The sequence below is a fragment of the Abrus precatorius genome, unplaced genomic scaffold (genome assembly GCF_003935025.1).
Source record: "Abrus precatorius isolate BTA unplaced genomic scaffold, Abrus_2018 Scaffold5, whole genome shotgun sequence".
Classification (NCBI taxonomy): domain Eukaryota; kingdom Viridiplantae; phylum Streptophyta; class Magnoliopsida; order Fabales; family Fabaceae; genus Abrus; species Abrus precatorius.
In genome coordinates, this window is record NW_020874395.1 from 8,960,289 (window position 1) to 8,985,890 (window position 25,602).

Consider the following 25,602-nt stretch of genomic DNA (forward strand, 5'->3'; position numbering starts at 1 on the left):
AGTCACACAACCTAATTTACTTAAAATAGAAATAAAAAAATTATAATTCTTTAAATCTTAACAAAGTAGTCCATTCTATCATTTTGCTGAAGATATAATCCTAGAATGGATCAACTTTTCTTTAATTCTTTCGATTAACATTTCTTGAAAATATATTTTGTAAGAGTGAGTATTCTCAAATCCCACCCCACAAATTCTTTTATTCAAAAATGTAAATTAATGTCAAATACAGTAAAAAGTATTAGTTTCAATGCCAAATTAAGAAAATCATGACAACAATAGTTGTATCATTCATGCTTTAAATTATACAATATACACTAAGATAATGTTAATTCATGTATCACTTTAACAAGTATTATAGCAGATAAGACAAATCATCAATTAAGTTACCAATACTTTCAAACATACACTAAGTTCATATTATATCATGCATTTTTACACCGAGCAGCATGTTGTAATATATAAATTATAACCATATTAATTAATGCATTACAATACATATATTATAATACACCTATCGATGTATTACAATACCTGTATTATAATTACACAATCAATATGTTATAAACCACTTATTACAAACACACATTTCACAATTTCACAGTCATTGCCTCTAGGATCCCTTAAAGTCTTACATAAGTATAGATAGCTGCGCCCAAACAAAACAGATACAATGTGTCTTCCCTCGGCCCTTTTTAGCAAAGGTATAATCAGGAATCTTTTCAGGAAATGAGTGTGTGGCCTATGAATGCTTTCACTTTCAGCAATTCATGTGTATTTATTTACACATAACATTCTTCACCATCATTTTTTCAATATTTCTCAAATCTTTTTTAAACTCTATACATCTAATGTATCTCTGTAACTATCTATAAAGTGTTTCAGCATTTTTCATGACATTTACTTTTTCAGCATTTCACATGACATACAATTTATCAGTATTTCTCTTAATATTCACTTTCTCATCAAATTTTCACTAATAAAACATTTTATCATAAATTCACCAATTCTAACGTATATCTACTGCTAAACATATCAAAAGTTATAGTTATGTTTTCTTTGTATAATTATTTATAATGAGACAAAGAATTATTTTAATATATTTATGTTCATTTTTGTATTTTGTTGTTGAAAATATTTTTTATGCTTACATTTTAAGAAAATCAAGTTTAATTTTATTGTATATGAATAGCTTGCAGTTATATCATTACCTAAATAATTTTAACAATATCAATTAGTAAAAATTTCTTGTTTCACTTTATTAGTATATATAATGCATGGAATGACTTTATTCATAGATTCATAATTAAGAAATTTTCTTCTATTTATTAATTTGGGTTACATGACTACCTAAAGAAAGTGTTTGCAAAAACAAAGTACTAGTTAGAGAAGAGGCTTTGGTTTGCTAGAGTTTGATGTAATATTTCTTTCCTTAAAACATGTTGAAACTGCTTATCATTTACATCGGAACATTTTAATTCATTTCAAATCCATAGTTCAAGTGTAAACTATTTGCCTATGATTTTTGCAGTTTAGATGACATTATTTGATGTAATACATTTATAACTAATTTAATATGTGAATTCATTTAGAATACCTTGTTTTATATATATTTTTTCTAAATCTAATATATATCTATAAAATAATTATTCTTTTTGCTTTCAATATGGAACAACACTTAAATAAAAATATAGGACATGACAATTAAAAAAAATTAACAAAGCCCTTGATCAGGTGAGAGAGTAAAATATTATTTTGTAAAAGTTTTAAGTTGACATGATGTTTAAGCTCACTTGTATGACTTTCTCATGACTCAATATGATACTCTAATCCAATAATGATATCAGAGTTGATCGATGGCGGTGGTCATTCTAAATGAGTATTGAGTACATTAGTGATGAATCCGTGAGAGAGATCCTTGTATATTGGTGATGGACTCAAGGAATCCTTATTTGTATTAATCGTCTTTGTAACCCTTTGGAGAGAGCGAAATAACAATACAAGAGAAGCATTATTAGGACAAATGGTATGCTCCAATAAGATGATACAAATAATTAACACAATTCTTGATCAGGTAATTAAGAAGATAAAGTATTACTTTTTGTAAGTGTTATATCAACGTATAATTGACATTAATTATAACTAGTTTAGTAGCTAATGTAATGGATAAGTATTTTACTTTATAATAAATACATATAATTTAATAACTGATAATAAAATTTTATATTTTGGTAAAAGATTTTATATATGAAAATAATTACTTTAAACAATAACCTTTTTAAAATAACTTAACTCTATAATTATGATTAATATGTATCAAAATGATAAAAAAAATAAAATTAAATAACATAAAAATAATTTATTTTATAATACTTTTATCATATATGAAAAAAAAATTCACATAAAAGTCAATAATCAATATATATTAATAACCATAAATTTAAAACATCAGATCTTAAAAGTAAAATCCAAATTCAAAAAAATAAGCATTGTTAATTGTTTGTTTGAAATATTACATCCTATCTTCAAACTCTAATTTTAATATATTTCTTAAAAATTAACACACTTTCACGATTATTTTAAACTATATTTAAATTGATAAAGTCGATAATTTTCCTCAAAAGGTTTGAATTTATTTTATTTTTATTTTTTTTGAAAAAATTCAATGTAATACTCTTACTGCATAATTGTATATTGTTTTATTTTGTAAATGTTTTTTTTTTAAAAAAAAGAGATTTGTGCAAGTGATTTTCCAGTAATTTAAGCTTTATGAGTTGAGAGTCTTTTTGTTAGTTATTTATATAACATCTTATTTGTCTTATATAATATAATATCAATTTGATATAGATGATGATGTTACATTTACACTTTTCGTTTCTTTTGTATTCTTAAATTTAATTTCAAATAATCTTATAACCTGAGATTTTGTTATGAAATATAATGCTTTGAATGACATATCTTATTTATTTTATGTTCTAATCAAATTTTATGAAGTAACTCAATTAAATGTTATTTAAGTAAATAATAAAATAACTTAACCAACATACATACAAAAAATAACTTTTGGAAAATAAGATTATATTTTAAATAATGATCAAATTTTTAAAGATCAAAACTTTATTTAAGCCAAGCAACTATAATTTAAGTTACATAATCACATAATATTTCTAAGTAATGAAAACACACAAGATATAAGTATATTCTATATGAAGAACATAAACAACTATTGTCTCTAACTCATTACTCAATCTAAGAATTACAAGCTTAAATATTAGACATGGGAGAGGATGAAGTCTTTAAGGAACTGAAAATAATAAAAACAATGTGAATATCTTAAATGTATAAATGAAATGAAAATATGTTGAATTGCTTCCAAAAAAAAGTATAAAAATAATCCTATTTACAAAAAACAAAAAACAACGTTAACATGTTTCAATCAAATAATATTGAAAAATAACAATATTATTTGATTGATGATAAATAACGATAATCACTTTATCAGAAATATATTTATCACAGTAACGATCATCACTTTACAATAAACATAACTGCTACTCCGACATAAACATTGTGAGCTACAATCTTCAAGAACTTCAGATAAGTATGCCGTCAACAACAGACTAAACTTCCCCAAAAGCCAATAATAAATCCAAAACTCATGCTCATTTTAAACTTTTGCTCACTCATTATACATACCGATTAAGCTATTTTAATTTACACTATCCTAGTCGTTTATCAAAAACATTTATCAAGTACTATGATTTACAATTTAATTATGAAAAGAAAGAGAAGAAAGTGCACTTTTATAATAACAATTAATATTATTTTATTATTCACAAAATAGTCACTTTTAAGTATTAAACTACATTTCATGAGAGATTCTTTACATAGGTGATGGATCCGAATCAAGAAATTCTTGTTTGTATTGATAGTCTTTATGACTCTTTGGAGAGACAAATTCTTTACGTGGTATGCTACGACAAGAAAATAAAAAATGTTTATTTTTTCTTTCAATATCCAACAACACTTGAATAAAAATAAAGGATACGATGATAAAAAGAATTAACATAGTTCTTGATTAATTAATTAAGAAAGCAAAATATTATTTTTTATTAAGTCTCTTATATTAACATCTTAATTATAAGTAGTTTAGTCACTCACAAGTATTTTATTTTATAATAAATATATCTAATTTAATAATTAAAAAATAAAATTTTTTCGTATGTCTAGTTTCAAGAAATATTTTATTGGATTAATATATTAAATATAATAATTTTATACTTGCGTCTCTTCTCTATATCTATTATCTGTAACAAATATAATTATATAGTCAGTATTTTGTCTTGATTAGTTAATGATACTAGTTATAACTTGTGTTTTACATCTTATATACTAATTATTTTAAGCCTTAATAAAATACTTTTAAATAAATTTAAGCGATTTTCAAATAATTTTGAGCTTAATGAGATGAGAGTATTTGATCCTGTAACAATGATTGATTCACCAATTTGTCTTTTTAATTTTCTTATTTTTTTTAATTCTTGAAAATTGAAAATAAGGCAGTGTAAAATGTTAAAACTTTATTGGAGCAAATATTTTTAACTAAAAATTTCTTTGTGAAAATAAAATTTTGATTATAAAGTCATTTAAGTAAATTATTATTAAAATATGTGATAATTTATATTTCATTACAAGCACAATACTACTAAAAGCATAATGACAACTTTAGAATGTTCAAATATTCAACTTCAAACAACTATGTTTACATAATTGTTTTTATTTGATATTTTATTTTTAATTTATTTTAAATAAGTCTCTTAATTTTTTTATATTGTTTTATTAATGATTTTTTCATAATTTTCATAATTTATTTATATAATATTTGACTTGTCTCATGTAATACAGTATGAATTTGTCTTTTTATATTCCTAAATTATTATTTCAAAAGTCATAATCATATAAATTAAAATTTTATTTTGAAATATGATACTTTATATGACATGTCTTATTTATGTCATATTTTAATTAAACTATATGAGATAACTCAATTATATGCTCTTTAAGTAAATAATGAAATAAGTTAACCAATATACATAAGAAAAACAATTTTTTATAAATTAGATTATTTTAAATAACCAAATAAAAAATTGTAAATATTTTAATTGCCAAAACTTTATTTAAGCCAAATCACTATAGTTACATAATCACATAATATTTCTGAATAATCAAAACACATAACATTCAAGTATATCCTATTGAAAGAAGAAACATAAAGTGACCGTTGTTTCCAACTCATTATTCCGTAAAAAAAACTTGCTTTCCCCAAGAATTACAAGCTCAAATATTGGATATGCAAGAAGATGGCGTCTTCAAAGGACTGAAAAATAATAAAAACAATGTTAGTTTCTATAATTTTTTAATTAAATTCACGTTTTTTTAAAAAAAAATTCAATGAAATCATTATAACTTTACAATTTTTTAGTTAAATCCTAAATAATTGGCATATCAATGACATGAATTTTTAATTTTGTAATTTTTCTTATTATTAATATTCTTTTTTATACTTCTCTTAAATATTAATTTTCAAATTTTCAAATCATATTATTTTTTAGTAATGTTTTTTATGATAAATTATTGTTAGTACATTTGAATTTTACATATTGTTCGAGACAAGTTTACAGTAAATCTTTTTTTGATCGTTTACTAATTTATTATAATAAAAGAAGTATATAAACTTGGTATAAAAACATGAATTTACAGAAGTTAGACTCCAAACATAAATTTTTTGAAATAGTAATTTTTAAGAGTTTTAAAAGTTTTAAAAGTAAGCATATAGACCTGGTCTAAAAACTTGATAATAATATTACGTGCTAACCTTTGGCCATCTTCGATATTTTGGCAAGCATCACTCCTACAATGGCATAAACATTGTCAGCTACAATGTTGAAAAACTTGAAATAAGTATGCCGCCAACAAAGGATTAAACTCCCCCAAAAGTCACTGATAAATCCAAAAGTCATGCTCACTAATTATACATACTGATTAAGCTTTTTTAATTTATACTATGCTTGTCGTTTATAAAAAAACATTTATTAGATATTATGATTTACAATTTAATTATGAAAAAAAAGACAAGAAAGTGCACTTCTACATTAACAATTAATATTACCTTGTCATTAGCAAAATAATTAAACTTTAGTTAGTATTTAGAAACAATTTGTCAAGACGATATGATTACCATAAGATTACGTAGTTTTTTTTTTTTATTGAAAGTTATTATTTGACATTACTTATACAATATTTTTTATTAAGAAAAACCTTTGACAGTAGCAAAATTATGTCTATTTGGCATAAAGAAGCATACAAAATGGCAAGGATAAAACATTATTACAAGCAATTCTCTGTATCAACCCCAGTACTTGATAAGTTTAATTGCAACCATGACATATACAGTGTCTATTAAATTGTTCAAGAACTTGAAATAAGCATGCCTCCAAGAACGCTTAATCAAGATTGACCCAAAGATCCCCAAAAGCCTATAACAAATCCAAATGTCGTGCTAATGTAAAATCCACGAGTGAAGAGCGAATCATCTTTTTCTTGAATTGGTTCTTGCGGTGGTTCCCCTTCAACACACAGTTTCTCAAGTGGCGCCCCACAAAGATCAAAATTATCTTCATAACTGGAAGCATTGAAACTTTGTAATTGTGTACCAGTTGGAATTGCTCCACTTAGATGGTTATGCGACAAATCTAACATGCTGAGTCGATCAATTTGAGTAAGACTCCAAGGAATTGAACCAACAATTTGGTTTCTTGATAAGTCAAGAAATTCAAGTGATGCAAGCTTTCCAATATTTGAAGGAATTTGTCCTCTCAAATTGTTTCTTGATAAATTCAATGAAATCAATTCAAACAAATCCTCTATTTCTGCTGGAATTTCTCCTGAGAAGTTGTTGCTAGAGAGATCAATGCTTTCTAAAAGGAAAAGCCCATAATTCGTGAACACTTATTCCGCACCTTTCCACATTAAGATTGCATTCAAATCATAAGATATATCTCCTTCCTCATAACTCGTGTTGACAAAATATGAATGCTGTGGATAATCCTTCAAGGAAGTCTTTCGAGCCATTGAAGTGAAATTTTGGAAGCATTTAGGAATTTGTCCAGAGAAATTATTGAGGGAGAGATCCAAGAGTTGAATGCTTTTTAGATAACAAATTTGTAATGGCAAACTTCCAGAGAATTGATTCCTTGATAAGATTAAAATTTTGTAAGACTTGCAACGTGCTTCCAATCCAATTAGGGATAGGTCCTGATAGTCCATTTTCTGCCATATCTATCATTAACTTTGTGCAACTTCTTAACGAGAAAGGAATTTCCTCTGTTAAGTTATTGTTTCTCAGTAGCAGTGCTTGAAGTTGAAGAAGTGATCCTATTGAAGTAGGAATCTTTCCTGAAAATTTATGACTCAAATCTAAATAAACTAGTGACTTGAAGTGGCTCCAACAATCTGGAATTTGTCCAGATAATTCATTATTTGAATGGTATAGTCTGTATAAAGTTTCGGCTACACCGCTGGCACATAAAAATGGAAGAGAACTTGAAAATTTATTGTTTGATAGATCAAGAAACATTGAACGTCGTAGAAATGGTGGTATTGGACCTTCAAATTGATTCGATGCCAGAATTAGAGAATATTGAGGATTCTTTAGTGGAAAATTTGGAACTACATCTATGAGATTGTTGTGTGAAATATTCATTCTCATCGACTCTTGCGATGCTAATTTAGCCCAAAACCACCGTGGAACAATATCTGATATTCCAGCATCAGAAATGTCAATAGTTCGGTAGTTATCTTGTGTTTGCAACCATTTGGGAAATGCTGGACCTAGCTTGCAAGATCTGAATTGTATGTAGCTCAACTGAAATGGTGGGACCCAATTGTGGGTAAATGCCAAGGCCAATGAGTTATCAGACAAGTCCAATGAATCTAACTTTTACATATGAGCAAAGTGGGAGTCAGTGATCACACCTTTCAAAGAGTTTTCTTCAAAGTACAATGCTTTTAAAGATGGGAGCAGTGGATGGAGGTTGGGCAGAGTGCCGTTGATTTGATTCATGCGTAGATCTAATACTTGCAATGAGTATCTAGCATATCTTGACAAGTGATGGATTATCGTTGGAAGCTCTTCACTCAAACTATTATTGGACGGGTACAGTGATTGCAAAGTACCTGCATTTTGAAATGAATTTGCAACTCCACTCTCTTTCTTCAATTGATTGAATGATAAAACGCTGCTTTTAGGAATCGATTCCCTGACAGCCAAACTCTCTTGAATTTTGAAAATATTGAGAAGATATTGTGCCATTGATTTTGTTGCCATTGAGATTTATTTCTCGCAGTGAATATCTAGAACACCCAGAAAAGTTACAAAATATCTGTGTTACTTCTTCGCTCAAACTATTGTGAGAAAGGTCCAACGAATTCAAAGTACATGTGCTCCCAAATGATTTTGGAACTTCACCTTCTAACGAGTTTGACCAGAGGGAAAAAAAATTGCATTTGAGATGACAATGTGGTACCTTGTGGTATCCTTCCACTTAGTTGATTTCCAGAAAGATCTAACATTTCTAAAGATGAGAATATTAAGAGGTGAGGTAAAGAGCCAGTGATTTTATTAGATGATAGATCTAACTCTTCTAGTAGTGAGTTTCTAACACAACCACTAGACAAATCATGAAGAATTGATGGAAGGTCTTCTGTCAAATTGTTGCCACGCAGGTATAAACAACACAGGGTGCATATATTCATGAAGGATTTCAAAACCTCATCCTTGAATCTATTATAGGAGAGGTCAACCCGGTGGAGGGAATTCATTACCATGCCAAAATGATTTGATGGGGGAGCCTCCAAGAGATTACCACCAAGGTCAAGCTCAACAAGATTGGAAGTAATGTTTGACCCCCATTGGAATATGATAGATGATGCGATGGTGTTTTCAGAGAGATCCAAGACAGAAAGAGAAGTAGAAACATTGAATTTAGAAGGCCTCATTGAAAGGAGAAAATTATCTGAAAGGCCACAATCAGATAAACTTAGTGCTTTTAGCTTTGGAAGCTTGCCAATCATTTGCGGCCAATAATGAGAACCGTTGAGAGAGCAAGTGAAGATGGGTTAAAGAAGTGAGAGTAGACAGCCACTGACCTCCACCGTGATTCCCATCATCCATTTTGAGAGCACCGTAATATCCATCAAGGTAAAGATTTTGAAAGTTGAACAGGTTCCCAAGCTGAGATGGTATATTTCCTTCTAAATGATTGCCCCTGAGATCAAGATGCTGCAACGTGGAGAGATTTCCAAGCTGAGATGGTATATTTCCTTCTAAATAATTGCCACTGAGATCAAGATGCTGCAACATGGAGAGATTTCCAAGTTGATAAGGGATTGAACCCCCCAAATAATTCCCAGAAAGATTTAGGTATTTCAAATGTGAGAGAGACCCAAATTGACTTGGAATTTTTCCACCAAAACGAGACTGTGAGAGATCAAGGGATCTCAAGTTGTGAAGAGAAGAGAAAACTCAGGGATATGGCTCTCTCGAAAATAATTACCACTGAGGTTCAAATACTGTAATTGTTGCAACTCCATCAATGACTTGTGAATCTCACCACCAATATAATGTTGCGAGGTACTTTCATAGTACCTACGGAAAGCATATTGACAGTTAAACTCTCCGTGAAGGTCGAGCATGAGTACGTGGGCAGTGAGGTTGCTGCAACGAATTCCCCTCCATTGGCAACAATCTGGAGTGGTCCATGATGAGAGCATGTTGTAGTCATCCACAAGTGTAGCCTTGAATTGAAGGAGTGCTTCCCTCTCTCTTTGTATGCATCTAATTGCCTGTTTGGGAGAGACAATCTGCAACACCAAACACAGCATTATTAATATGCCTTTCATCATTTTGAAAATATTATAATTAATATAAAAATTATATCTATCATATATTTTAAATAATGGATAATGTGAAAATTTTGATATTGTACTACAATACCTTTTTTCTTTGAATTAATTGTAAATAATGATGGTCTGACACCTCCAGAGTTGATTAAATATACTCTTTTAATTCTCTGTCAATATGAAGCCAATTAAAGTTCAACTTGGCTTTTGAAGATGAATAATATCATTTACTTGTACTCAAATAAACACGTGAAATTTTGTTTTTCACTTGGAACGTAAAAGAACAGGTATATTGCAAAATTGGAATTTAAAAACCTTTATTTTAGTATCTAACAATATTTGACCGCAAATTATGGTGTATTTAGGCTTTACTCAGTAGAACGAACGGAAAGCAACTACCTTCTAATCGTAAAGCTAACTTAAAGCTCTAGACCTATATTTGAAAGTTTATAGTTATATTAGTTTGTGAAATTAAAATTATTTGATAAATAAAAACAAAAAGGATAAAAAATAAAATTAATAGAAATATTAGTAATTAATTTTTAAAAATTGAACATTTTTTTAGATAATTTTTAAAAATTACAAGCTCCTTTAAATTTTATTTTTATTAAAGAATTCATCAAGTTTATTGAACAAGTCATTAATTACAAATTTCTAAATCAGTTAGAAATTATTTTTGTCATGCAGAGCCTTAAGCAGAAGTTTAGAAACATTTAAAATTTTAACAAAAACTAATTCTTAGAACTATGAACCCAAATTTTACCTATTCCTATGTTTTTAAAATATAATTTTCCTTTCTTTTCATTTCATTTTAATTTGCCTCTACTAATTTTCTTTTTATGAAGCTGAACCTTCACCGTCATTTGGTTCTGGACGGAGAAATAGTAGTTCAACTACGAACAAATAATTCCTATTTTAGTCCTTTCTTTCTTTTATTTTTATTATTTTAATAAAAAAATTCAAAAAATAAAATAAAATATAGAAACAAAAATAAAACAAGAAGAAAAATAAATTATTAAAAAAATTTGTAGAGCACCTGTTAACAACAACCGTCCTTAGGGTTTTATGAAAGGTAGAAAACGTAAAAATCTTTGAATAAAAGCAAAGTAGGATTCAAATAAGATGTGTTATAACATTTCACAGCAAACACACGAAATGAAAAGGCAAATAAAAACCGAGAAGAGTGGGAAATGAATAAAATTGAAGTGTTTAAAAATCAAAACAATTTCCTAACTGAATCAAGTAACACTTCCTCTACTCTTTCACATATGTAGATTCTAATGACCAATTTTTAATTGTATTTTTTAATAAGCATACGCACACTTAATAACAGAACATTATCATAATGATCAAATTGAAAATCAATAATAAGAAAAACAATAGAATAATTAAATCAGAGAATGCATTTGCATATCTCAAACACGAGTCTTTTTCTTCTTCTTATTATTATTATTTTATTTTATTTTATTTTATTTTTTGTCCTATTTTACAAAATCAGAAAAAAGCAATTTTGTTTTAAGAATAACAAAATTAGTCTTAATAAATGCAGTAAAATAATATTTGACTTCCTAAAATAGAAATAAAACATTACAAGAAAATAAACAAAATAATAATAATACTGAAGAATATCACAAATTTTGTTTGATCTAGGTAAGGAACAGAGAGACACAAAGAGCAAAGATGATGAGAATCAAAGAAGGTACATTAAAGACAAAAATAAAATTACTCCAAATATTTTAGATAATGAGAACCACTCAAACTTAGCTCAATTATTTTTCTTTGTAAAACATTGAGTTCACTTGCTAATCCGAGTAGAGATCCAAAATCTTGTGTTTCTGATAAAATACAATAAAAAATTGTATTTTAATATTATTTTTTTAATGAAAAAAAGCTTAGTAAAAAAAAAGAAAGATATAAATACAAAATATTTTTTATTTTGGTTAATGAAAGAAAGCTAAAAACAAAAATATGTTCATAAAAAAGTTATTCTCAAATAAAGAAAAAAGAAAAAAACTAATCTTACTATTAAACTATATACAAATTAAAGTTGTTTAGCCACTTATGTATCTCATGGCGATGAGGCTGTAACAGTTACTGTAGTAGATTCAATTAGCAGTTAATTAGACACTTGTATTCAATTATTACTAGAAGGAACTATATGCATACAGTGAATAAATAACTATCATTACAGTAAATTGAAGAGTGGGAATCGTTTCACTTGCGATCTTTTACATACACAGAACACATGGAAATGCAAACTATTGGAAGAAGATTATTGATAACCATAATACAAAGGCGTAATAAGCAGAAAAAATTATGTGAAAAAAAAAAGCAAATTGAAATAATTGGGAAAGTAATTATAACATTATAAATTACCATCATAACTATTTAGTGAATTGCTGGTAATATGTTATTGCTTAGATGATAATTACACTCGAATTTAATATTTATTTAAAAAATTATGCATAATATATAAAGCTTTTATTCTTGAAATTATTAATTTTTTCTGAAAATGCACTAGTTTAAGTTTGGAGTCAAATTAATTATCGAAAAATTTTCATTACTAATTAGCGAAGCAAGTTTAAGTATTACTCACAATTAAATAATTATTATATTTTATAATTTTAAAAATTGGGCTCATTGTAGTTGAATTAGATGTTATATTTTCATTTTTTTTATTAATTTCTAAAACTTCAAACATTAACAAAATATTTTATTTTACAAATTTATAGAAAAATACAAATTTTATTAAAATATTTCATCTATCTAATTAAAGTGCAAGTATATAATGAACCTAGGTATTGATATACAGGTACCTGTTGGAAAATTTGATTCTTCTAAAGTAAATGGGTTAGACTTTAAATGATAAACTATATATATAGTCATTAATTAAAAAATTGATGATTAAAAATATGATAAAATATATAAGCGTGTATAATCAGTTATTGATTTATTAAAATATCAATTATTTAAGATTTATAAATAAACAACTTCTTTCTATCTATAATTGTACTTGCTTTTTAAATATATTTGTGTCTTTAAATAGCTACATTTCTCATTAGACATAGGTACAAACAGGTATTTGTGTGGATATAAATTCAATACAAAAGTGATATTTTCTCAAATGCAAATATGAATATTATAAATACTTCAGTATCATACTCTATAAAATTTTTGTTGAATAAGCTACTTGATACATAAAATTCCATTATTTACATATTTAAGTTGTAATCTTAGATAAGACTTTGTTTTTTTAAGTTCTTTTATCTCAAATTCTTTCTTTAAGCAACTTGTAATATCTAAAAATATCTTTAAAAGTTTTAATGATATTTAAATCATCAATACAACAAATAGCAATTATAACACATTGTCAAATTTTTAAGAAAAAATATATGAATAAATGAGATCATTTTTATATCTTTCCTTCAACAAATATTTATTAAGGCAATTATATTACATGAGTCTAAATTATTTCAAAATATATAAAGTAATTTATTTTACTTTATTAAATAACATTCTATATAATTTGAATTGTATGTTTCTTGCAATTAAAACTTCTATTGAGTTTTATATAAATATCATTATCAAGTAAGTCATATAAATAAACTATAAAAATATCCATTAAATATAAATCAAGTTCTTCATGTATTGCTAAATTGACTAAATATCAAAAAGTATTTTGATCAACTAGAAATGAATATGTTTTTTTAAAATAAATGTTAGGTTTTTGCAACAAAAAAAAAATCTTGAGAAACAAGTCATATTTTATATTTTACAATTTCACTTTTCTAATTTTGTTTTCACACAAAATTCATTTATATTCAACTGACTTTATATCCTTAGGTGAACTATGAGTCCAACAACTTGATATGTTACAAACAACTTTAATTTTGCCTCAATTACATCTTAACTATTTTTACAAGTATTTAAAAAGTCTTATTTTTTAAAAGTAATATAGGGTTTTTAAATTAAGTTTTTAAAATTATTATCTCATAAGGATTATTTTTTAATTATTAAAATTTTTTAATTCAATTGTTTAAATTTAAAAGATATAAGATTAACTAGAACAATAATTTAATTATAAAATTAATTATAAAAATTAGAACAAAAAATATAATATACATATTAGTTAAACTTATCAGAGAGCAGCTTAGAGCATATAAATTTTCTCATTTAATCTTTCATATTATTTTTTTTTTCATTTAACTATAAATTCAATTACTTTATAATTAGTAATCATTCATGGAGATATTATAAATATAGACAATTTCTGCGGAGGTAATTACTGTGCGTTTTTTAGTGTTAAATGTGTGTGCAGACAGGAAAGCGCTGTCATCATAATTAAAATTTCTGCGATGCCTCCTGTGATGAGTAGTATGCTTTCCTTTTGGCAAATGTAGCTGCTTGTTAAACCCAAGATTAGGGAGAGTTGAGATATCATTCAACTGCACCTCCACAAACTAAAAGGACTATCATTTGAATTGGAAATTGATTTTCAGATGAACCAGGTGCAATCTGGGTTAAGGCTTGCCCGGTCATTGATTGCTGAAAGGGACTTAGAGATCCAACATGTTCACACGACCAACAAACAGGTATCTTGTAGAATTTACTAACTAGTATATGGCCTTTGACTATAAGGTGCTTACAGTGGAATTGTTATAATAAACATAATAGTATGTAGAAGAGAATGAAAGACTAAGCTATTTTAGGAGAATGGAGCACCCGGCCTGCCAAGGTATCATTCATAATTGTAATTAACCGTTATCAAGTGTTAAAATATATTTTTGGGTGGGCTTTGTCCTTGTTATACTGTTCTGCTGAAAACCTTTTTATTTTTTTATATAATGAAAGCTTGAGCGGGCACTGGAGGCTGAGCGGATGTCAAATCTTGAACTAGAGAGGAAGATTTCAACGCTAAGAAATCACTCACATACCTCAGCAGAAACACAGAACAAGGTGTTCAATCCACTTGCCAGCAAATCCATCTAAATTCCCAGCTCAGTCAAGCATTTAACCTCGTCTTTCTCACGATTTAAAAATCGTAGACGTGTCTACAATACCATCATCATTATAGAGATCCAATGTAGATGTTAGTTCAAATAGGGCCTTATTTTTGTTTGTTAATAGAAATATTTGATGATGTAATTTGATTGAGTTATGATAGGGTCTTATTTGCTGCATAGTTACAAGTTTCCCGCATATTCTTCGAGGAAAATAACAGGAGTGCTCCGAAGTTTTTATTTTTACCATCTCTAACCGAAGGAAAATTAAGGCATGCACATGGCATTGCTCAAACCCCTTAGCCCATGAGAAAAGGCATTCCACAAATCTCAATCAAGTTTAGATACTGATAAAAAAAATATTTACGTCATCCCAACTCCACCATATATCCATACACAATTCTATTCTTAACTAAAACATGATCTTATCCATCCAATGCACTTGATTTTTGTTCGATTCAATCGGGTACAACCATTTTGCTCACCCTTAGTTTGTCTAAATAATTCTGAGATAAATAATTTCATCCCAAATGCACTAAAGAATTAGTTCATTTAAGATGTATCAACTGAGCAAAGTTTGATTTCCTTATGATTGTGTTGACAATGTTAGATATTGCGAAGCAGTATTGGCATGCTATCTTTAACTTGCTAATTAAAGAGGGGAGCACAAATAAATTGTAAATATTTAACAACTAACTGATTTATGATCATCTTTGTCTCTATAACAATGAACTTACTACATGATATTCGTACGTGGTTTATAGCAACTTCTTACTTATCTTCTACATCATATCAACTTGGAACAATAATCACAATACAAAGACCATCTTTAATCTTCTATACTGGAATATGACGAGCGGGGTGATTGTTGCAGGGAACCATATTTTATGCAATTTAGGCTACAGTAGGATAAGATGCACAGGTTGCAACACCTGAAAATATACACAGCAAAATCAATATTACAAATTGATTCATATTAAATTTATAAATTAAGAATTTCAGCTTTTCTATCAACAGCTCTAGGAAGGCGAAAATTTTCACCAAGAGATCAGAGAGATGAAGATTTCAATTGGACATTCTTCTCACAACCTGTTTCCCTTTACTAAACTTCGCCAATCTGCAAACTAGTAAAGGACAATTGCCTGAGGTCTAATTTTAACTTATGCCTTGTTAATAACAAGTGTTTTAAGTATATTGATCAAGGGATTGATAAATAATTTTTTATTAAAAATTATGTTAGAGGTACATTGGAAATACAATGAAAGTGCATTAATAATAATTTTTGATAAAAGATTTTTACTTTTGATTCTTTCACCAAGGACAATGATAGTTTGTCTTTTAACTTGTGTATTAAGGCAAGGTATGCAAAGTTTGAATGGGCTCTAACGGATCCCGACCACACATGTTCTTTCCTATCTCCATCTTGAAGTAGCCGTTGTCACCCCAGTCCTCTCCCAAGGAATTTTTAATGAGCCAATATGGGACACCATCTTCCACTCCATACCCAACAGCGGCATGATTCACATCCTGCCAAGCAAATTCAGATTTTGACAACTCTCCAATCACCAAAATGGAATTGCAAAAGTATGCAACTTGAGCATTTTTAACACATCAAATTGTTTAGTATGTGCGATGCTAAAAGTTGTATGATGCATTGGCAGAAGATCAAAGCATAAAAGCTTCTAGCAAACCATTTAGTTTTGAAATTTTTATTAGACAATTGACTATGCCATGTAATCTCTAATAGAAAAACTCACCTGGGAAGTGCTACCGCAAGTGTCACTGGTGTATACTCCTTTCTTGTAGTATCGGAAACCATCCGCCACCTCAAATGCCACACTAACTGGCCTAACAAGTGCAACTGCATGTTTTAACTCATCCTCAGCACCCTGTACTCCAAACATAAGACAAAATATTAAGGGCATGTTTTGATGCACTTTAAAATCTTAAAGAATTGTTTTCAATTCATTGTAACATGATTTTCTTAAAATTTTAATGTTTGGTTACTTTTGACTAAAATTGATTTCATCTTCCAACCAATGTTAGAATCACAATGATGAATTGTAATTTTTACATTGATTTAAAAGTTTTATACTGAATTTTATTACAAACTTACTTTTAAGAGAACAAGCTTTCAACTATAAATCGTGTTACTTCAAACTTACTTTTAAGCAAAATTAATTCTACAAAGTCAAGTTGATTCAAAGTTTGCAATGGCTCACCCAAACACACTCTCATGTAAATGCAGTTGAGCAGTATATTAGAAAACTCATTTTGAGGAAATGAGAGAAATTGGTCTGTTTAATTACCAAGGAGATGTTAACAGAGTTAAGAACTTGAACAGTAAAATTTTCAGCTGACAACTTGCAGACACCATCTGTTGCAGTGTAGGGATATGCTTCCTCTGTCTCAAGTCCACCATTGTATTTAATGTACTCAAAGGCACAAGATGGCATCCACCATGACAGCCAAAGTTATTGAAATGACCAGCACAATATTGATAGTTGCTGCATACTTACAAGTTTCCCGCATATTCTTCAAGGAAAATAACAGGAGTGCTCCAAAGTTTTAATTTTTACCATCTCTAACTGAAGAAAAATTAAGGCATGCACGGCATTGCTCAAACCCCTTAGCCCATGAGAAAAGGCATTACACAAATCTTTCTCTCGTGTTACAATGGGCTAACCTGTGAAAATTCATTCAAAAAGAGACACCTGAACACATTGTTGAAGAAATCACAACCCTTGGCAATACCTCCCTCTCCAACCACAATCTCCCTCTCATATTTGCAAGCTCTTGTACAATCCGGGAGTAAGTCACCTGGATAAAAGGAAATACATGTGTTACACACAATTCCATAATTCACCCAGCCAAAAAACAAATAACTCAATACATGGACAGAAGACCATTGCTTTATTTACAAACCTCTAGTAACTTAGGTTGGAAAGAGCTGTCCAACATGACATCTACACCGTACATTGCCCTTGATGTTGGACTATGCATCTCAGGATGTGCAGCAGCAGCTGCTTCAAACACGGATTGAATCATATTCCTTACTCTTGCATGTATGTACAACCATTTAACTGAAAGAGATACAGGGCCAGGAATTATATCAAGAATTCATTCAAAATGTAAACCATGCTCTGGAAGCCTCTAAAAACTCATCTTTAAATGCGGCAGAGGATAAACATGGGGCAGTCCCATTACCTTGATGTTCTTCTTCGCATTCCCTCACAAAATCCTAAACATTCTTGTGATTTATTCTTCCAGGATAATTCTGAGATCCACACACTGACTATGTTAAACTTGTTGAGAAAAGGAAAGTATTAAAATATTAATACTTCAACCAAGTTTTCAACTGACTCAGGACATACCATAACAGTGAAGTGAGTTTCATATTCAAAAGAACTACTTCAGTCCAAAGAATATTGGTTGTTGGCTATTCTAACCTGAAAATAAAATATAAAACCTTCTGCCATTATAATCTTTATGAGTATCACAATGAAATAAAGAAAAAGGCTTAACAAACTTTATTCAGAGTATATATTAAGTTACTCATACTCAAGCCCAGAAGAAGAATCAGTATACCCAGAAACAATCTGACAGGAATATCTCAAAAGGGTGCATGCTCTGAACCAGTACTATGCATCGGTGATAAAACTTTTTCCCTTGGAACAAAGCTGGTTGTTCAATATACTTCTGGCAAATCTTAGGACCAGTTTCCATGAGCCGGATTATTGCAGGTAAATTATCAGTTACAGTAGTATCAATTGTTCGGGCCATGTTCCAGGGTTTCAAGATCCAAAGATTGTCTAGTCCTTCTCTTTTGCATACACAATAGTTACCAATAAGTTGAGATAGATGTGTTTCAAGATTATAAGTAGGCTGCAACAATTGAGGAAATCCATGTGCCTGTAGCAAGGTAAACCAACCCCCCCCCCCCCAAAAAAAAAAAAGAAAGAAAGAAAGAAAGAAAGAAAATATGATTTCAAGTTATCTCAAAGAGCCTCACTTGGAAAAGAAAACAAAATAAATTTGTTGCATGCCAGGATGAATAAGTATGGTTCAACTGTATTTCACTAGAAATGGATAATGGACATTGGTCCCTCATTTAGGATAATCTCATTGGCATCATCATACAATGTCAGTTAACAATTATTACCTTCTGAATTGTCTCTGCTAAATGATGTTTCATAACAAGACATGCCTCAAAAGGAAATTGATTAATGTATTGCTGATCCGTTATTCCAGTGGGACTTTCTGGAATCCTCATCTACCTGCACACTTGTCCACATTATATCTGCATCTTTTGGTTCCTTGGCTATATGCATACAAACATTCACAAAAAAAAAAAATAAAAAAATAAAAAAAAATAGAAGGTCAACATTACAAAGTATAGCTTTTTAAGAAATGTTGACAACCACAAAATATCATCCAAGGGAATTCTCCTCCAAAATAGAAAAGGTTGAATCCAAACAAGGAAAGTTTAATAAGCTCTTCACATGAAGATTGGCAGATATTCAAAATGTTCTAGTGACATAATAATTTGACTATTAATCATGAAGTGTTGCAAAGAACAATAAAAAAATTAAGAGAAAGTTGAGGCGTGCACATATTGAACTTACCGATTGCAAACTCAGGATGTGTCAAGTATTCCTCTACATGAGGTATATCTGCATAAACACGAAAAGGACGCCTATCAGGTTGACAAATACTTTTCCTGGAAGACTGAATAGTGGGAGGTATTAAACTCGTGGATTGCAATTTCTGATTGTGCTTCTCATATGCCTGGAAGCAGTATATTAATTAGCTCTGAATTTTTAACCATAAATCAGAAATCATAATCTATCTAAGCAAAAGAAGGAATACTTGAATAAAATAGTTCTGTGGCATGCGGAACCATGCAGTAAGCCTGGAAGAACTATGTTTAACCTCCCCTGTACCAAGAAGAAAATCACAAGTGCATTCTTCATCCTTCTGAACATTCTGTGTTGGCCATAGAATAGAAAAGCCATTAGACATTATGCAAAGTACAATTATACGGTAAAGCAGCAGTTACATTCATAGAGCATGAAAATATGACCTCCACATCAAACCACAAATCTGAAAATAAAAAATAAAGAAGATAACCTTACAGCCGATGCCAGATTGCCCTCTGGCATGAAAAGAAAAGGTGCAACTCTGAAATTTGGCTCATCACTATGCCGCAAAGCTGAACCTAGTTCATCCATCACATACCTAAAAAATATCCAAAACAATGCGCTGTTCAAGTTGTTTAACGAAAAACACAATTAAAATATATTCAAAGAGAATAATTAACAGTTAGCCAAAAAAAATTAACCATAAATGCCAAATTGGGTTCAATTTTTCTTCAATTGGAAATGTATTCACCAAACTTTTTAATATGTTTAGTCCCCGAGAAAATTATTCTGTGAATGTATCATGTCTTAAGGAGATTACAGACAAATCAGAATGCTATTTTCAAATTTGAAGGAAAAATAAAAAATCTATTCAACAAAACTATCTGGAAAATACCTAATTCCAGGTTCAGAAACAGAACAGCATAATCTTGGAAGGAATCGCAAAGTGAATGTAAATACTGATAATCTCCAACAAAATAGAGACACCCTGCCCAATGATAACATTCCTTTGATCCACATTTGCCCATTACTTAAGGCATAATGGTAGAAGGCCATGTCTAACCACTGTTCTGCAATAGCACTTCAATAAACAGCAACAGGCATTTCTGCATTTCTGCTTTCATGATAAGATTTTTTCAAAGATGAAGTACCCATGGACAAGCTCTGACCAAGAACTTTCTTGACGCGGGCAGCTTCCCCAGGCATTCCAGCCTTCAAAAGAAAGGATCTTAAATTATTTACAGTGATTTCATCGGGGGCACAACTAACTGCCAACATCTTATCAAAGACACCAATTGCTTCCCACATTCTCCCTTTCATACAATGCCCAATAATAAGAATCGTATATGTCAACTTATCAGGCTTGCAACTATTCCCCTCCATTTCTGCGACAATGTTATTAGCCTTGTCAACATTGCCGGATTTGCAATATCCATCAATAACAGGATTATAGATAAATGGCTGTGGAACAACGCCACTCTGATTCAATAGTCTCAAAATGTCACGAGCTTCACTTAGTCTGTTATTATTGCATAGGCCACTAACGAGAACAGAAAACGTATACAAACTTGCAGAAATATTTCTACCATTCATTTCACGCCACATTTCCATCGCGAGTTTCACCTGTCCAACTCGAAAATATCCATTAATCAAGGAAGTGAAGGTAGCAACATCAGGAGGACAACCACAAAAAACCATCTTCTCATACATGGCCAGCGCAGAACCCATGTCCCCCAACTTACCAAAACCATCTATAAGAGCATTAAAAGTAAATGTATTAGGCTCAATTCCACTCCTAACCATTTCATCAAAAAGTAAATTCCCTTCCTCCATTCTACTCAACTTGCAATAACCCAATATGACCGTCGTGTAACTAACAACATCAGGAACCAACTCCCTCTTCAAACAAACTTCATTCAATAAACCTCTAGCTCTATCTACCTCACTAATTCGACACATTCCATGCATAAGAGTATTATAACTAACTACATCCGGCAAACAACCAAAACTCCTTAAATCCTCAAGAAGCCTAAAAGCCTCATTAATTTCCCCGGCCCTGCACAACCCACGCATCAAAATATTAACCGTGTGCGTCACCGGTCGATACTGGAACCTAACAAGCTCCCTAAACAGAACAACAGCATCACCTACCCTATTCTGTTTAATCAAAATGTTGAACAATTCATTATACACAACAGCATTGACTCCAATACCACCATTGCACTGAACATCAACAAGCAATTCCTTGGAAACATCAAACCGACCGGCGAGCGCATATGACGAAACCAAAAACCCTAACAACCAATTATCAGGAATCTGTCCATCACACCTCATCCAATGATACACCAATCTAGCGGAATTGTGAAGATTGGATTCACAAAGAGACCTCAAGAGGAAACTGTAAGTCCAATAAGAGTGATTGTTAATGCGCAACTTGTTTCTGCTGAACTCGAAAAACTTGAAACTCAATATAGGAACGTTGAGCTTATTAACGACGTCGTAAACAAGCGAAGGGGTTAGGTGCTTACTGAAATAGCCGAAGAAGCGTTCGAGCGAGTTGGAGCGAACGACGATGGTGCAAGCGATCTTGACGAACCAGGCTTCGGGCCTTTTGATCGAACCCATGGGCTCCCAAGCGATAATAGTCGTTGGCTTCGCCGCAAATGCAGCTGGTTCGATTTTTTATTCTGCGGTTTGGGTCACGGTTATATGGCCGGTGAAACTGTTGGACGAACAGGACTCGTCTTTGATGCGGGCTTTAACCATACCACACTCTTATTTAACGAAAGTATTGAGAGCGAATTAAATCCTATTTGGAACAACAACATAATTTTGGAATCTAATTCCCAATAGGTTAAGGAGAGACTGCGTTTTTAATTATATGAATTATTCCTAATTTCTTATGCAATTATATAAATGAAGGGAAGTGAAACTAATGTTAAAAAATTGTATAAACTAAAAAATTGTAAAATATAAGAGAAGTGAATGTAATTTATGTATATATATATTATATATAATAAAATATTTAAAGAATAAATTAAAATTGATTGGTTAAGTCTCTAGGGTAGATGTTACCTCTAGTGTACAACGCTCTGTTAGTAAACACACTCCAATTTCTGAACCTTCTCTGTTTCTGTATCATGGATCATGCATGCATCATTTTTATGTAAGCCTAGCTTTCTCGATATACTGCACGAGGCTCCTCTGTTCGCTCACCGCAAAGGGTCAAGGGTTGCTGCCAGTGTTTTCTATTGCATACTATTGGCAAGTTTGAATCTTTTCATCATTTCAATTAATGGGTCGATGGCCGATTTGCCAACATTTGATGATATTGATTGAATTGAATTGAATTCTAAAAGTTTGATTTTGTTGTGTTTGGCTTTGATTGTGGTGTGAATTGCTTATTTATTGGTTCCTTCCATTTTAGGCAGGTCATGCTGCTTTGGCCATAGGAGCTCAATGGATATTTCATCCCGTGCAAGGACTTATCTCTCCCCTTCTTTGTAGTTGTGATGTCCTTTTGTTGTTAACAGGTTTGCATTGCTGGAACAACATTGAATTATGTGTTCTTAATTCTTATTTTAAGATAAGCATTTTTTTTAATTGGTGCACTGTGTGGTAGCATGTTGTGGATGGCTTTTGCTATTGGACTTTAATTCTTTCTGCTTGTTTGAAAAGTCTTTCTTTTCTTATTTCCCCCCACTGGGATCTTCAGAAGAAATTATACTGGCTAGCTGATTTAGCTTTTCTCTAATGATTGATTTTATATCATATAAATATATTTGTTTATTTTTGGTTAAATTACTCTCTAACATTTAGTAGAATCAAACACAGGTGCAGACAAATGCTCTGGAGTTTACATTATCATTAACGGTGAAGTATATAACTAATAATATTATTGTATGTAGCTTAATAAATAGCAGTTTATTTTTACTATCATTGTAACCTTTTGGTACTTATGCTTAATATTCAACGCATGCAGTTTATTTTGTTTAAATGCCATATTTTTACTGTTTCAGGAATCTTTCAACAATGTCTAGTTTATCAAGTGGCAGAAGATATGGTTGCAGGTAATTCTTTTTATGACAAGTACGTCACTGTTACATAGTTTCTTAATTTCTCTATATCTGTCATTTGCATTTATACACTCGGAATTTTTTTGGAATTTCCTACATAGTTTATTTTAATTTTTTTATTAAATAATTATTTTTATATTCAAATATATTTATTTCTTTTATTAAATGAAATCAATTTGATATTTTAAATTTTTTTAAGTTATATTTTTAATTTTAATAAATTAAATAACTAAATATTTAATTTCTTAATTTTATTATACAAGCAATATTAATGTATAATTTACATTGCACTCGATTATTTAATTAATTATAAGAATTTATGTATAACTTATACTATCTTAAATTCTTTTTTAATATAAAATTTATGTTCAAGTATAAATTTAAACTTTTTATTTTTAAATAAAATATTTTTTAAATTAATAAATTATTTTAACAATTTGTAACATAGTTATGAGATCTTCTTTCATCTTCTATATTATTTATTGTATGATATATATATAACCATATTATCTTATATCCTAAATATTATAATCTTATAAAAATAATTTAAATTTCAAAATAAAGTTTCTTTTACTAAATTTAGAAAGTTTATTGCATCTGGAATATTCATGAGTAGGAGCCAAATGTCGTCAAGTTAAAATAATTTTTAAAATAACTTATGTCCTTAAGATACTATTTTTTTCAATAAATAAATTTTCTTTCTTTAAAAATACATAGTAATAATTATTATTTAGGAATTAAATAAATATTTACAAAACTAAAATAAATTTGCACAGTTAATTTAATGTAACCGTTATTTAAAGGTGTTAATACCTTTCCTACATATAAATAACTTCTGAAGTCATTCTTGTTTCAAAGATCATTAAGTTTTAAAAAAAAAATTAAATGTTTTCTTTAATAAACTTTAGTGGCAACTCTTCTAATTTTTTAAAAAATATTTTTATTCTCAAAAGATATTTTTCTTAACATGTTTCATTATCCTATTGCAACAGTACTCATTCCTGATCTCTCTCCTTCTCTTTCTTCATGATTTTCAATTTTCTTCTTCTTCATTTTTATTTTTTTCCATTTATTCTCTGTGATCTCCATTACTCTTTGCTGAATTTTATTTTATAAATGATTTGTATTTTTTTAACATTGATGAAATTAATGTTATTGATTTTATATTGACTATAAGATATGAAATTATTTTATGTATTCTTAGTTTATATTTCGATATATTAACAATTTTAATTGAACTTAACTGTAATTTTTTTAGGTGATTGAGAAGGAGTAGATTTTTGGTAGGAGAGGATGAAGAGGATGAAGAGGATGAACTAGAATTAGATCTAAGAGAGATATGGGAAAAGAAGTAAAAAAGAGATGAGACATCATAAAAATAAACCTCTGGTTCAACACCCTCGTTTGATTTCATAAAAATGTATTAGATCATTTATAACTTTTTCCTTCTAGATTTGGTTATTTGTAGACTTTTTTTTTTTTACAGAAACAGAAATTTTTTTATTATAGCCACCAGCTTCTTATGTTCTTTAATTTCTTTTGAATATAGTATCATCGAATCAGCCTTACTGCCCTTCATCCACACAGATCTTACTACTGCAGCTCTATTCCAAAGAACTAAGAACTGTTGTGCTTCCAGTAGAGATATTTTAAGAAAAATAAAAGAATCTGTACAGTATTTTTTGACAATTAGTTCGTGGCATTGTTACAAAAAAGGACGACCAATGATATATGAAAAAAAGTTATATATAAACGATCTGACAAGACTCAATGGAGTTGCTTTTAAAGCGAGCGAGTAGTCTTTGCCAAAGTTAGGGGCTGTCAGAACTTAGATAGAAATTTCACAATGAGCGGTATCACCCAAAAGGCCTATTAGCTATCCAGCTTATAAACCATAGTTTCAGAAATTTCAATATAAATTTAAAA

General features: G+C 29.5%; 3 protein-coding genes across 3 annotated transcripts; all 3 read right to left on the reverse strand.

The window, feature by feature from the left end:
- Positions 1-6,507: 6,507 nt before the first annotated feature.
- Positions 6,508-7,131, reverse strand: LOC113866611 (receptor-like protein EIX2). The gene is made up of 2 exons (XM_027501427.1): positions 7,020-7,131; positions 6,508-6,977 (listed from the first exon to the last, which is right to left on the reverse strand). Exons 1-2 carry the CDS (start codon positions 7,129-7,131, stop codon positions 6,508-6,510), a joined length of 582 nt encoding a protein of 193 aa, XP_027357228.1.
- Positions 7,132-7,174: 43 nt separating this feature from the next.
- LOC113866612 (receptor-like protein EIX1) lies at positions 7,175-14,945 on the reverse strand. Its single transcript, XM_027501428.1, has 6 exons — positions 14,895-14,945; positions 9,760-9,921; positions 9,208-9,538; positions 8,586-9,074; positions 8,138-8,334; positions 7,175-7,996 (listed from the first exon to the last, which is right to left on the reverse strand). Exons 1-6 carry the CDS (start codon positions 14,943-14,945, stop codon positions 7,175-7,177), a joined length of 2,052 nt encoding a protein of 683 aa, XP_027357229.1.
- Positions 14,946-15,534: 589 nt separating this feature from the next.
- On the reverse strand, positions 15,535-22,351 carry LOC113867252 (pentatricopeptide repeat-containing protein At2g06000-like). Its single transcript, XM_027502438.1, has 12 exons — positions 20,496-22,351; positions 20,091-20,198; positions 19,830-19,946; positions 19,586-19,633; positions 19,123-19,281; positions 18,335-18,872; positions 18,168-18,237; positions 17,886-18,043; positions 17,270-17,780; positions 16,718-16,849; positions 16,261-16,487; positions 15,535-15,892 (listed from the first exon to the last, which is right to left on the reverse strand). Exon 1 carries the CDS (start codon positions 22,223-22,225, stop codon positions 20,684-20,686), a length of 1,542 nt encoding a protein of 513 aa, XP_027358239.1. The 5' UTR covers positions 22,226-22,351; the 3' UTR covers positions 15,535-15,892; positions 16,261-16,487; positions 16,718-16,849; positions 17,270-17,780; positions 17,886-18,043; positions 18,168-18,237; positions 18,335-18,872; positions 19,123-19,281; positions 19,586-19,633; positions 19,830-19,946; positions 20,091-20,198; positions 20,496-20,683.
- Between the last annotated feature and the right edge of the window lie 3,251 nt (positions 22,352-25,602).